General features: G+C 51.0%; 1 protein-coding gene across 3 annotated transcripts; it reads right to left on the minus strand.

The window, feature by feature from the left end:
• Positions 1-2600: 2600 nt before the first annotated feature.
• Positions 2601-14015, minus strand: TRIM63 (tripartite motif containing 63). 3 transcript variants are annotated; one of them, XM_075581397.1, is made up of 9 exons: positions 13637-14015; positions 12956-13119; positions 12025-12193; positions 6487-6582; positions 5842-6075; positions 5281-5303; positions 4150-4274; positions 3497-3574; positions 2601-3046 (listed from the first exon to the last, which is right to left on the minus strand). In XM_075581397.1, exons 1-9 carry the CDS (start codon positions 13796-13798, stop codon positions 2991-2993), a joined length of 1107 nt encoding a protein of 368 aa, XP_075437512.1. In that variant the 5' UTR covers positions 13799-14015; the 3' UTR covers positions 2601-2990. The 3 variants fall into 3 exon arrangements, with proteins under 3 accessions (XP_075437512.1, XP_075437513.1, XP_075437514.1); XM_075581398.1 differs by having other exon boundaries at positions 2601-3051; XM_075581399.1 differs by lacking the exon at positions 3497-3574 and having other exon boundaries at positions 2601-3051.
• Between the last annotated feature and the right edge of the window lie 241 nt (positions 14016-14256).

Below are 14256 nucleotides of genomic sequence, written 5' to 3' on the forward strand. Positions count from 1 at the left end.
GGTGTATGAATGAGCTGTATATGAGGGGGGTGTATGAATGAGCTGTATATGAGGGGGATGTATGAATGAGCTGTATATGAGGGGGGTGTATGAATGAGCTGTATATGGGGGGGTGTATGAATGAGCTGTATATGGGGGGGTGTATGAATGAGCTGTATATGGGGGGGGGTGTATGAATTAGCTGTTTATGGGGGTATGAATGAGCTGTATATGGGGGGTATGAATGAGCTGTATATGGGGGGTATGAATGGACTGTATCTGGGGGGTATGAATGAGCTGTATATGGGGGGAATTAATTAGATGTATATGGGGGGTATAAATTAGCTGTATAAGGGGGGGTATGAATTAGCTCTATATGGGAGGTATGATAAATAGATTAACTGTATACAGGGGTTGCGGTATATCGGGGTCCTTACCGACTCTTGCTTCCCAGCAGCTTCACCTCCTCTCCGTCCATCTGCTGAACCGACTCGCGTCCCAGGAGGATTTAGTCACCAGCTGTCTCTCTCTGTATATACCCCCGGCTGTCTCTTTCTCTCTGTATATACCCCCGGCTGTCTCTTTCTCTCTGTATATACCCCCGGCTGTCTCTTTCTCTCTGTATATACCCCCGGCTGTCTCTCTCTGTATATACCCCCGGCTGTCTCTCTCTGTATATATCCCCGGCTGTCTCTCTCTGTATATATCCCCGGCTGTCTCTTTCTCTCTGTATATATCCCCGGCTGTCTCTTTCTCTCTGTATATATCCCCGGCTGTCTCTTTCTCTCTGTATATATCCCCGGCTGTCTCTCTCTGTATATATCCCCGGCTGTCTCTCTCTGTATATATCCCCGGCTGTCTCTCTCTGTATATATCCCCAGCTGTCTCTTTCTCTCTGTATATACCCCCGGCTGTCTCTTTCTCTCTGTATATACCCCCGGCTGTCTATTTCTTTCTGAATATACCACTGTCTGTCTCTGTCTCTCCCTCTGTGTATACACGTCCCCCGGCGGTCTCCTTATCTGTTGCTCGGGGTCAGTGTGGGATTAAGCGCCGGGTGCAGAAAGACGGCTGCAAACTTTCCCAAACCCCACTGCCTCCATATAGCGCCCCTCCCCTCTGTATACCAACAGACTGCAGCACCGTGTCCTGTAAGGACGTCTCCTATCATGTATATAGTATCCGGATTAATCCTATATCAGACCTAAATATGCACCAAGTAATCACAGAACAGCCTGAGATACAGGATCCACACAGTCTGCCCTAATACATAACATAGATCCCACACCTGGCTTAATGGATACACATTACCACCCCCTCCTTAAATAGCCCTAAACGGCAAACCCCATACCTATATCACCCTGTATCGTCTGCTATAACATTATTCATCCATTCACCTCCTGTATGCACCTATATCAAGATGCATACTATGAATCCTCCCAACAATACCCTTGTAATACATCACTCACACATTCCCTCCTAACACCCATAGAGTGTATCCATAAGCTTTAACTGCTATAAACCCCGTAGATGGTGTATATACCACCCCTTCCATAACACCCTTATTACATGGTGTATATACCACCCCTTACATAGCATCCTATTACATTGTGCATATACCACCCTTATTACATGGTATATACCACCCCTCTGTATAACCTGTCGGTGGTCACACCCCTGCATTCCCAGGTCTCTGTCTCTCTCCCTCCCCCCCCCCCCCCCCCAGGCCATTTGTCAGAGGAAGTCATTTATCTTTATATAGGTATCATCATGCAGCCACCTCCAGGGTGCAACCTGTTACAATGATGATATCATCACCTGAGGAAGAGAAAAGGAGCATCTGCAGACCTAATGCAGTGTAACTGGGGCTGGAATCCAACTCATGGAAGTGTGTAATTAAGAACTGTATTACATCATACCACAAGTATGACATCACTCAGAAACAATTACATCACACCTCCAGCATGACATCATGATTCTATCACACCTCCAGAATTACATCAAAACTTCGTCATGACATCACTCAGCCACAATACCATCACTCTTCCAACTTGCCAGCACTCAACCACAATTACATCACACCGTTAACATGACATCGCTCAGCATGCAATCACGTCAGACTTCCAGCATGACATAACCCCTAACATGACATCACTTAACCAGGCTTCCACACCATACATTAAAATGTGAAATTCATTACCCATGAAGACTGTGATGGAAAAAAAAAAAAAAAGGTTGGACATCTTTTTAGAAAGGAAAGGTATACAGGGATATACCAAATAAGTAAACATGGGAAGGATGTTGTTCCAGGGAGTAATCTGATGGCCAATTATTGGAGTCAAGAAGGAATTTATTTTTCCACTTATGAGATATTATTGGATCACACAGTATTTCACTGGGGTTTTTAGCATAGGTTGAACTTGATGGACGCATGTCTTTTTTCAACCTCATCTACTAGGTAACTATGTAATTACACATCCAACACTACATCACTCAATCACGATTACATCACAGCCCCAGCATTACCTCACAGTTCACTATTCATACATACAATACATCACACCTCTCTCCTCCCCCTCTCCCCCTCCCCCCACCGCACACACATGTAAATATTACCAACGCAAAAAAAACACCATTTTATTTAAGTGCAAAATCAGTGAGTTGATATCGCACAGATTGTGGTACATCACGTGACGCCCCGCTCCCCACTAATGTGGGACCCCAGAATCTATAGAACGTCAACTCGGCCCAAACACAGAATCACAGCACCCGTCGCCAGTAATCAAACCCCACAAAGTTACAAAATGTATCAGTACAATTATATACACCCTGATCATCATCACCGTCGTGACATAGAAAAGAAAGTCTCATGTTATCACAAGTCCTGAGTCATCGCCCCGCAGGCTCGCACATCGGGCCGCGCTCCTCCCGGCTCATGTGATGGGTACGTGCCTCTCGCTCTCCTCCCCGGGAGATTGTGGCACCCGGTCCTCTCACTCCTCCTCCTCTTGTTAAGACACGCTCGCTCTTTCTCTCTCCCCCAGGAATGCCTGTGTCCCGGTTACTGCTGCCCTGTGAACACAAAGACCACTCTGATGGGCCACGAAGATACAACATGAAGGTCCGTCACATGGGGTACGGCTGGAGAGCAGCATGCGGTCTGCGTTAACCCTGTCACAATACAACCTCTGCATTCAGTAAACATTCAGACACAATTAAACACCACTTCATGTGGAGGAATGGCAGCAGGCATAACAGATATCAATCCCAAATGTACAATTACCGCTGTTTTCTGCTGCAGACCCCTGAGGTGCAGGACAGTAGTCACTGGGTCTCCCATGAATATGTCCCCTCTCCCCATTACATCCTTACATTTGTACTGTACCTTATTCAGGATCCCTTTGTGCCTATGCCATTGTACTCTGAATTCCCATAAGCTTCTCCGCCTCTGCTGGCAACCTGTACCATGTGTCTACTACTATTCAGTTAACCCCTTCTCTGCCTGAAGGGCTCTTACCCTCGGGTCTCCCCTCCTCCGTCTCTTCATATTCCTCCGTATCCTCCTCTTCCTCATTTGCTTCTTCCTCTTCCAAACCTTCACAAGACACAGTGACTCAGTCACCTATCTCCTTGCACAGGACCTTAGCTCGTGTGTGATAGATGTGTCACCTGTCACCCCAGACCAGACCTCGCGCCACGTGACAGGCGTGTCACCTGTCACCCTGGCTCACGGTGTCTGTGACAGCTGTATCACCCCTCACCAGACATGATGTGACAATGTCAGCTCTCTTCCCTAGGGGGGTGTCAGGGACAAGGTCACAAGTGACCTTGATATTAATAATTATGTGATTCCTCGGGTGTCACTTACGTACTGTGACAAACTGCTCTGTAGTCCCCGGCAGTGGCAGGGATGCAACTAATCTTGGCGAGAGAGCGCTGTGCTGGCTGTGGGTCTGTGTGGCCATTATTGCCATCTGCCCACTGTCAGTTTTAAACTCCTCAGTGATAGCTGTGCCCACGGTCTGTCACCATCATAAAATTACATTGTGTGACAAGTGAGCTTTGTTACACAGACCCCCACAGGTGATACCATGACCTATGACCCCCCACAGGTGATGGCAGATGTCCCCTCCCCATGCAGCCCTCCCCCTCTCTCCTCCCCTCACTCACTAGGGCTGAAGTCAATACTCCTCAGACACTCGCTGATGTGCTCCATGTCCACGATGAACTGGTCCATATTCTCAAACTCGGGATCCATCTTCTCCAGCTGGCAGCCCTTAGAGGCGTCCATGATCCTGCACATAGAAGGGTACTAGGTATCACCTCCGGGTACTTCACATAGGTACAGCCCCCCTTATAAATCACAAAGCCCTGCACAGGGGGGTTGAGGAGGCTGAGATACCGCAGAGAGATGCCACAATCAATGAGCCCATTATTCCCTGCGTCTCATCTCTAAACCTGAGCTCTCTCCCTATGTTACAATGAAGAAGCAGGCCCACGGTCTTAATAATGAGGAGGTTTAATATGCCATAAAGACCAACGTTTCGGCAGTCTAATACTGCCTTTCTCAAGGTGAAAGGCAGTATTAGACTGCCGAAACGTTGGTCTTTATGGCATATTAAACCTCCTCATTATTAAGACCGTGGGCCTGCTTCTTCATTGTACTGGATCATATTGGGACTTCAGGAGCTCCCCAGGACCAGCGCACCGGCAGCTAAGTACCCCACCCCTATTACCTATGTGACTGAGTGCGTGTCTCATCCTCTATCTCTCTCACTACGTCACATATACCTCAGCAGATCCCTAAGCCTGAGCTCTCACTACGTCACATATACCTCAGCAGATCCCTAAGCCTGAGCTCTCACTACGTCACATATACCTCAGCAGATCCCTAAGCCTGAGCTCTCACTACGTCACATATACCTCAGCAGATCCCTAAGCCTGAGCTCTCTCACTACGTCACATATACCTCAGCAGATCCCTAAGCCTGAGCTCTCTCACTACGTCACATATACCTCAGCATATCCCTAAGCCTGAGCTCTCTCACTACATCACATATACCTCAGCAGATCCCTAAGCCTGAGCTCTCATTACGGCACATATACCTCAGCAGATCCCTAAGCCTGAGCTCTCTCACTACGTCACATATACCTCAGCAGATCCCTAAGCGTGAGCTCTCTCACTACGTCACATATACCTCAGCAGATCCCTAAGCCTGAGCTCTCTCACTACGTCACATTATATGACAAGTTTGACATTACATATGATGTGTTTTGGGGTTTAATCATGTCTGTGACTTACGTTTTAATGAGCTGCTTGGAATTCTGCGGGAAGAGGAGCGCACAGGAGAGACAGAGATAAGGGAAGCAGAAAGAGAGGAGAGGGTTAGCAGAGAAAAGGACAGGCTGTGTGATGCAGCTGAAGGGTTAGTGACATCATAGTGACAGTATGATGACATCACTGAGATAGTACAAAGTGAGGAAGTTGTTATTTAGGTGACACATGAAGGTTACTCAGGAACACCCTGAAGAGGTTACAGGGACACAAACACGCAGGATGCCATTAATCCACGGTTTCTCCCACTGCAGAGCGACGCAGACACAGGGGAGCAACGACCTCACTCATTGGGGACGTCATGTGTCACAGGTCACTACCCTCTAGGTCTGTCTGGCCATTCATCAGAAGCTGTGATATCATGTTAAAGACCGTGATATCATGTGTCCAAGGCTATGAGTTTGTGTGTCTGAGGTCATGTGTCCAAGGCTGTGAGTTCTCAGCGTGAGGAACATAGTGTAAGGCTACGTGTCAGAGGTCAGGAATTTCAGGTTGTGAGGTCACGTCTGGGGTCACAGGGTAACTCACCAGCAAGAAGGAAGCAGGCCCAGGCTGCTCCATGGATTGGAAGGCTGTCTGTAGCAGGTTGGAGGCGGAGTGCAGCTGCTCCTGGTACCCAAGTATGAGGCAGCGGATGGAGCTCAGCTTCTCCTCCTGAGCCTGGGATATCCTTTGCAGAAGATGCGTCTTCTTCTCCTCCAGGATCATGTACAGAGCCTCAAACATCTTGCTCATACTCTCCTTCCTCTGCTGGCTGCTCTCCTGCACAGGGGTCAGCAGGGAGGTCACAAGGTCACACTATCTGCTGTAAGGTCATTTGACCAACCTTCCTTTTCTGTTCACAAGCCATAGGTCACTATACTGTGAGGTCACATGCCAGAGGTCACTAATCCATGTGAGGTCATATGTTTGAGTCACTCGCGGTGCGGAGATTATTTTCTGCCCCTGCGTGTTTCTTTGGGAAGTACTGTGTGTAATGCGCTGCCCCTGCGTGTCTCTATGGAAAGCCCTGTGTGTAACACGCAGCCCCTGCGTGTCTCTATGGGAAAGCCAGTGTGTAATGCGCTGCCCCTGCGTGTCTCTATGGGAAGCCCCATGTGTAACGCGCAGCCCCTGCGTGTCTCTATGGGAAAGCCTGTGTGCAACGCGCTGCCCCTGCGTGTCTCTTCTCACCTCGATAGATTTGCATGACTCCTCCAGCTGGCTGAGGATACTCTGAATTCTGTCATTACCGGCCACCAGCATCGAGATACAGCCACTGAGCTCCGTCTGTAAAGGGAAAGACAGGGTGGAGAGCGTAAGAAAAAGAGATAGGGAGGGAAGCGGAGAGGCGTCAAAATGGAGTGAGAGGGAGAGAGGTGGCAAAGAACAGAGTGTGAATGAGAAGGGGAGAAGGACACTGGATGAGAGTGTGAGAGAGAAGGGGAGAAGGACACTGGGTGAGAGTGTGAGAGAGAAGGAGAGAAGGACACTGGGTGAGAGTGAGAGAGAAGGGGAGAAGGACAATGGGTGAGAGTGTGAGAGAAGGGGAGAAGGACAATGGGTGAGAGTGTGAGAGAGAAGGGGAGAAGGACACTGGGTGAGAGAGAGAAGGGGAGAAGGACAATGGGTGAGAGTGTGAGAGAGAAGGGGAGAAGAACACTGGGTGAGAGTGTGAGAGAGAAGGGGAGAAGGACACTGGGTGAGAGAGAGAAGGGGAGAAGGACAATGGGTGAGAGTGTGAGAGAGAAGGGGAGAAGGACACTGGGTGAGAGAGAGAAGGGGAGAAGGACAACGGGTGAGAGTGTGAGAGAGAAGGGGAGAAGAACACTGGGTGAGAGAGAGAAGGGGAGAAGGACACTTGGTGAGAGTGTGTGAGAGAGAAGGGGGTAAGGACACTGGGTGAGAGTGTGAGAGAGAGAAGGGGAGAAGGACAATGGGTTAGAGTGTGAGAGAGAAGGGGAGAAGGACACTGGGTGAGAGAGAAGGGGAGAAGAACACTGGGTGAGAGAGAGAAGGGGAAAAGGACACTGGGTGAGAGTGTGAGAGAGAAGGGGAAAAGGACACTGGGTGAGAGAGTGTGAGAGACGGCAGAAGAACACTGGGTGAGAGAGTGTGAGAGTGAGAAGGGAAGAAGGACACTGGGTGAGAGAGTGTGAGAGAAGGGAAGAATGACACTGGGTGAGAGTGAGAGAGAGAAGGGGAGAATGACACTGGGTGAGAGAGTGAGAGAGACGGCAGAAGAACACTGGGTGAGAGAGTGTGAGAGAGAAGGGCAGAAGGACACTGGGTGAGAGAGTGAGAGAGAAGGGGAGAAGGACACTGGGTGAGAGTGTGAGAGAGAAGGGGAGAAGGACACTGGGTGAGAGAGTGTGAGAGAGACGGCAGAAGAACACTGGGTGAGAGTGTGAGAGAAGGGGAGAAGGACACTGGGTGAGAGAGTGAGAGAGACAGCAGAAGAACACTGGGTGAGAGAGTGAGTGAGACGGCAGAAGAACACTGGGTGAGAGAGTGTGAGAGTGAGAAGGGAAGAAGGACACTGGGTGAGAGTGTGAGAGAGAAGGGAAGAATGACACTGGGTGAGAGAGTGTGAGAGAAGGGAAGAATGACACTGGGTGAGAGTGTGAGAGAGAAGGGGAGAAGGACACTGGGTGAGAGAGTGTGAGAGTGAGAAGGGAAGAAGGACACTGGGTGAGAGTGTGAGAGAGAAGGGCAGAAGAACACTGGGTGAGAGTGTGAGAGAAGGGAAGAAGGACACTGGGTGAGAGTGTGAGAGAGACGGCAGAAGAACACTGGGTGAGAGAGTGTGAGAGTGAGAAGGGAAGAATGACACTGGGTGAGAGTGTGAGAGAGTAGGGGAGAAGGACACTGGGTGAGAGTGTGAGAGAGAAGGGGAGAAGGACACTTGGTGAGAGTGTGAGAGAGACGGCAGAAGGACACTGGGTGAGAGAGTGTGATAGTGAGAAGGGAAGAAGGACACTGGGTGAGAGTGTGAGAGAAGGGGAGAAGGACACTGGGTGAGAGTGTGTGATAGTGAGAAGGGAAGAAGGACACTGGGTGAGAGTGTGAGAGAGTAGGGGAGAAGGACACTGGGTGAGAGTGTGAGAGAGAAGGGGAGAAGGACACTTGGTGAGAGTGTGAGAGAGACGGCAGAAGGACACTGGGTGAGAGAGTGTGATAGTGAGAAGGGAAGAAGGACACTGGGTGAGAGAGTGTGAGAGAAGGGAAGAATGACACTGGGTGAGAGTGAGAGAGAGAAGGGGAGAATGACACTGGGTGAGAGAGTGAGAGAGACGGCAGAAGAACACTGGGTGAGAGAGTGTGAGAGTGAGAAGGGAAGAAGGACACTTGGTGAGAGTGTGAGAGAGAAGGGCAGAAGAACACTGGGTGAGAGTGTGAGAGAGAAGGGGGGAAGGACACTGGGTGAGAGAGTGAGTGAGAAGGGGAGAAGGACAATGGGTGAGAGAGTGAGAGAGACGGCAGAAGAACACTGGGTGAGAGAGTGAGTGAGAAGGGGAGAATGACACTGGGTGAGAGTGTGAGAGAGAAGGGGAGAAGGACACTGGGTGAGAGTGTGAGAGAAGGGGAGAAGGACACTGGGTGAGAGTGTGAGAGAGACGGCCGAAGGACACTGGGTGAGAGAGTGAGTGAGAAGGGGAGAATGACACTGGGTGAGAGTGTGAGAGAGAAGGGGAGAAGGACACTGGGTGAGAGTGTGAGAGAGACGGCCGAAGGACACTGGGTGAGAGAGTGAGTGAGAAGGGGAGAATGACACTGGGTGAGAGTATGAGAGAGAAGGGGAGGAGGACACTTGGTGAGAGTGTGAGAGAGACGGCCGAAGGACACTGGGTGAGAGAGTGTGATAGTGAGAAGGGAAGAAGGACACTGGGTGAGAGAGTTTGAGAGAAGGGAAGAATGACACTGGGTGAGAGTGAGAGAGAAGGGGAGAATGACACTGGGTGAGAGAGTGAGAGAGACAGCAGAAGAACACTGGGTGAGAGAGTGTGAGAGTGAGAAGGGAAGAAGGACACTGGGTGAGAGAGTGTGAGAGAGAAGGGCAGAAGAACACTGGGTGATAGTGTGAGAGAAGGGCAGAAGGACACTGGGTGAGAATGTGAGAGAGAGAAGGGCAGAAGAACACTGGGTGATAGTGTGAGAGAAGGGGAGAAGGACACTGGGTGAGAGAGAGAGAGACGGCAGAAGAACACTGGGTGAGAGAGTGCGTGAGAAGGGGAGAAGGACACTGGGTGAGAGAGTGAGAGAGACGGCAGAAGAACACTGGGTGAGAGAGTGTGAGAGAGAGAAGGGGAGAATGACACTGGGTGAGAGTGTGAGAGAGAAGGGGAGAAGGACACTGGGTGAGAGAGTGAGTGAGAAGGGGAGAAGGACAATGGGTGAGAGAGTGAGAGAGACGGCAGAAGAACACTGGGTGAGAGAGTGAGAGAGACGGCAGAAGAACACTGGGTGAGAGAGTGAGAGAGTAGGGGAGAATGACACTGGGTGAGAGTGTGAGAGAGAAGGGGAGAAGGACACTGGGTGAGAGTGTGAGAGAGAAGGGGAGAAGGACACTTGGTGAGAGTGTGAGAGAGAGAAGGGCAGAAGAACACTGGGTGAGAGTGTGAGAGAAGGGAAGAAGAAAACTGAGTGAGAGAGTGTGAGAGTGAGAAGGGAAGAAGGACACTGGGTGAGAGAGTGTGAGAGAGAAGGGCAGAAGAACACTGGGTGAGAGTGTGAGAGAGAAAGGGAGAAGTACACTGGGTAAGAGAGTGGGTGAGATGGCAAAGGAATACTGGGTGAGAGAGTGAGTGAGAAGGGGAGAAGGACACTGGGTGAGAGAGTGAGAGAGTGAGAAGGGAAGAAGGACACTGGGTGAGAGAGTGTGAGAGAGAAGGGCAGAAGAACACTGGGAGAGAGTGTGAGAGAGAAGGGGAGAAGGACACTGGGTGAGAGAGTGAGTGCGAAGGGGAGAAGGACAATGGGTGAGAGAGTGAGAGAGACGGCAGAAGAACACTGGTTGAGAGAGTGAGTGAGAAGGGGAGAAGGACAATGGGTGAGAGAGTGTGAGAGAGAGAAGGGGAGAAGGACACTGGGTGAGAGTGAGAGAGAAGGGGAAAATGACACTGGGTGAGAGAGAAGGGGAGAAGGACACTGGGTGAGAGAGAAGGGGAGAAGGACACTGGGTGAGAGTGAGAGAAGGGGAGAAGGACACTGGGTGAGAGTGAGAGAGAAGGGGAGAAGGACACAGTGTGAGAGTGAGAGAGAAGGGGAGAAGGACACTGGGTGAGAGTGAGAGAGAAGGGGAGAAGGACACTGTGTGAGAGTGAGAAGGGGAGAAGGACACTGGGTGAGAGAGTGAGAGAGTGAGAAGGGAAGAAGGACACTGGGTGAGAGAGTGTGAGAGAGAAGGGCAGAAGAACACTGGGAGAGAGTGTGAGAGAGAAGGGGAGAAGGACACTGGGTGAGAGAGTGAGTGCGAAGGGGAGAAGGACAATGGGTGAGAGAGTGAGAGAGACGGCAGAAGAACACTGGTTGAGAGAGTGAGTGAGAAGGGGAGAAGGACAATGGGTGAGAGAGTGTGAGAGAGAGAAGGGGAGAAGGACACTGGGTGAGAGTGAGAGAGAAGGGGAAAATGACACTGGGTGAGAGAGAAGGGGAGAAGGACACTGGGTGAGAGAGAAGGGGAGAAGGACACTGGGTGAGAGTGAGAGAAGGGGAGAAGGACACTGGGTGAGAGTGAGAGAGAAGGGGAGAAGGACACAGTGTGAGAGTGAGAGAGAAGGGGAGAAGGACACTGGGTGAGAGTGAGAGAGAAGGGGAGAAGGACACTGTGTGAGAGTGAGAAGGACACTGTGAGATTGAGAAAGGGAGAAGGACACTGGGTGAGAGAGAAGGGGAGAAGGACACTGGGTGAGAGTGAGAGAGAAGGGGAGAAGGACACAGTGTGAGAGTGAGAGAGAAGGGGAGAAGGACACTGGGTGAGAGTGAGAGAGAAGGGGAGAAGGACACTGGATGAGAGAGAAGGGGAGAAGGACACTGGGTTAGAGTGAGAGAGAAGGGGAGAAGGACACTGTGTGAGAGTGAGAAGGATACTGTGAGATTGAGAAAGGGAGAAGGACACTGGGTGAGCGAGTGTGAGAGGTCAGTTTGAAGTTATAGAGAGTACCAATTTGGGGAGGGGGCCCCAGCAGTGGGGAGGAGTAAGGGCAGATCGGAGGGAGAGGCACCAGCAGGAGAGAAGGGGGGGGGCAGATCTGAGAGGGGGTGCACAAGTATGGTGGGTGGTGTGAAAGAGGGAGCTGTGAAGTTTGATAGAAGTGTAAAACTCTAAAGTGGTTAAAGCTGATGAGGTTATAAAGCTGCAGATCCTTTAATAGCGGCCATATCAAATGTCCCTTGCTGGCCTGGCCTCCCCTCACACAGGTGCGCCCCCTGCAATGCCGCACTGCAGCCTCAACTCAGTCTAAATATATCAGGCCACGTCAGGACCTGCCACTCCATTACCTATTAATAAGAGACCAGCCCTGAGCCACTGAGAATACTGGGAGACAAGCACTGAGGCACGTGCTGAGGCACTGGGAACACTGGGAGACTAGCACTGAGCTACTGGGAACATTGGGACACCAATACTGTGGGACTGGGAACACCGTGTCTCTGGCTGTCAGTAGTGGCTTGTGTGTCACAGTGTCCCCGTTACTTCCTGTGTCTGCTGGTCCCTGTGTGCGTTACTCTCACCTTCTGGCTCTGGTAGATGCTTTCCAGAGGTGACACCTCGCAGTCCTTGTGAGCTCCGAACACTTTGCACATGGAGCAGGTCGGCACCTGGCAGCTCAGGCAGTAAATATTAATCTTCTCATCCTCATGCTTCTCACACATTGGTTGATTCCCCTTCTTCTCAGGACGGCTGGGGGACAGGGACAGGATAAGCAGAGAGGAAGGACAGAGAGAGTGAGAGAGCGATATGGAGAGAGGCAGAGACAAGGGAGAGTGTGAACATAGGCAGTAAGTGAGCACAAGGACGGAGTGCGAGCAGAGAAGTGTAGCAAGGCCATGAGTGAGCACAAGGACAGGAAGGAGCGTGAGCAGAGAAGGGTAGAGCGGCAGTGAGTGAGCACAAGGAAGGAGTGTGAGCAGAGAAGTGTAGAGAGGCAGTGAGTGAGCACAAGGACGGAGTGTGAGCAGAGAAGTGTAAAGAGGCATCGAGTGAGCACAAGGACGAAGTGTGAGCAGAGAAGTGTAGAGAGGCAGTGAGCACAAGGACAGGAAGGAGTGTGAGCAGAGAAGTGTAGAGAGGCAGTGAGCACAAGGACAGGAAGGAGCGTGAGCAGAGAAGTGTAGAGAGGCAGTGAGCACAAGGACAGGAAGGAGAGTGTGCAGAGAAATAGAAAGAGGCAGTGAGTGAAGACAAGGACAGGGAGTGTCGGCACAGAAGTGAAGTGAGCCCGTGAGTGAGAAAAGGGAATGAGGGAGACTGTGACACCACTGAAGGAGTCAATGGTACATGTTCCCCTGCATGTGACAGACCCATAGCATCTGCCCTCTCTGCCCCCCCAATAACCAGTCCGGTCTGGGGCTCACTGAGGATCCACGGGGCAGGACTGGACTTTCAAGCCCGGCTCCTCACTGGTCATATCAACATCCTACAGGCGAGACCTGTGCTGCTCACCTGGTGTAGTCCTGTTTGTAGATGTCTATGATGTTTTCCACAAGCAGGTTCCTCTGCAGCCCGTACACCCCGTGACGGTCCAGGATCACCTCATGACGACAGGTCGGACACCGGAACCGACCCCCGGACACTGAGCTCCGTGTCGGCCAGTATGGGTTACCAGCCTGGGGAGAGACCAGGTCAGAAACTACATATAACAACACCAAGATCACTGGGGGATTGGGTCAGGGCCTCCATATAACTCCCAGACCACAGAGAAAGAGTTTGGGTCAGGACCTCCACATAACAATAACCAGAACACTGAGGGAGAGTCTGGATCAGGCTCTCCATATAATACCCAAACCACTGAGGGAGAGATCGGGTCAGGACCTCAATATAACAAAACCCATAATACGGGGGTGGAGATAGACCGGGCCAGGGCCAAGGGCAACTCTTATTAATCGACATGAAGCCTTTATTTTAGGGCACAGGTTTCACACTCCTGCCTTAACCCCTTCGCTCCCTTAGAGGAGGGATATCAGTACACAGACATGGGACACGCAGCTGGTACAGACACACCCAGCAGGTACAGGAGCACAGACGTGTAACAGACTATAAACATCATAGACACAAAGGGCACAGAGGGAGACACAGGTCAAGGGGACACACCCTCTCTCCTCTATACAGCTCACGTTGTCTCACCTGGAACACGTCGTTAGCACATTTCCGGCACAGGTTGTGCTGGCATGGCAGGATCACAACAGGCTTGTTGAACATCTCCAGACAGATGGGACAGATGAGTTGTTTCTCCAGGTTGTCCATGGGGTTATTGTCCCGGATAATACTGTCTGTATTGTAATCCATGGTGCACTCAGAAATCTCTCCTTACAGAGTCTTCTCACCAGTCTCTCTGTGTTTCTCTCCTTACAGAGTCTTCTCACCAGTCTCTCTGTGTTTCTCTCCTTACAAAGACTTCTCACCAGCCTTTCTGTGTTTCCTTACCAGTCCTGTGTTTCTCTCCTCGCAGCCTTTCTCTGACTCTCCACTCCAAATTAGCTCCTGTATTTTCTGCAGCCCCTCAGACCATCCTATATATAACTTGTGTGCTGGTCACATGCAGCTGGTGGGGGACAGTCCTGTCACACATTCCTCTGTCCTACAGGTTCAGGTTTCCTGCGGTTCCCAAAAGACAGCAGAGCTGTCACATGAAGATGTGAGTAACCTCAGGGAACTAGCTTCGTAAACAGGGGAACACTCTGTCCACATCCCAAGGGCGGCTCTTTATTGTGGGCAGATGGGTTGTCCTGTGCTGGGACCCAGGA

This window comes from Ascaphus truei, unplaced genomic scaffold, assembly GCF_040206685.1.
Source record: "Ascaphus truei isolate aAscTru1 unplaced genomic scaffold, aAscTru1.hap1 HAP1_SCAFFOLD_1296, whole genome shotgun sequence".
Taxonomy (NCBI): domain Eukaryota; kingdom Metazoa; phylum Chordata; class Amphibia; order Anura; family Ascaphidae; genus Ascaphus; species Ascaphus truei.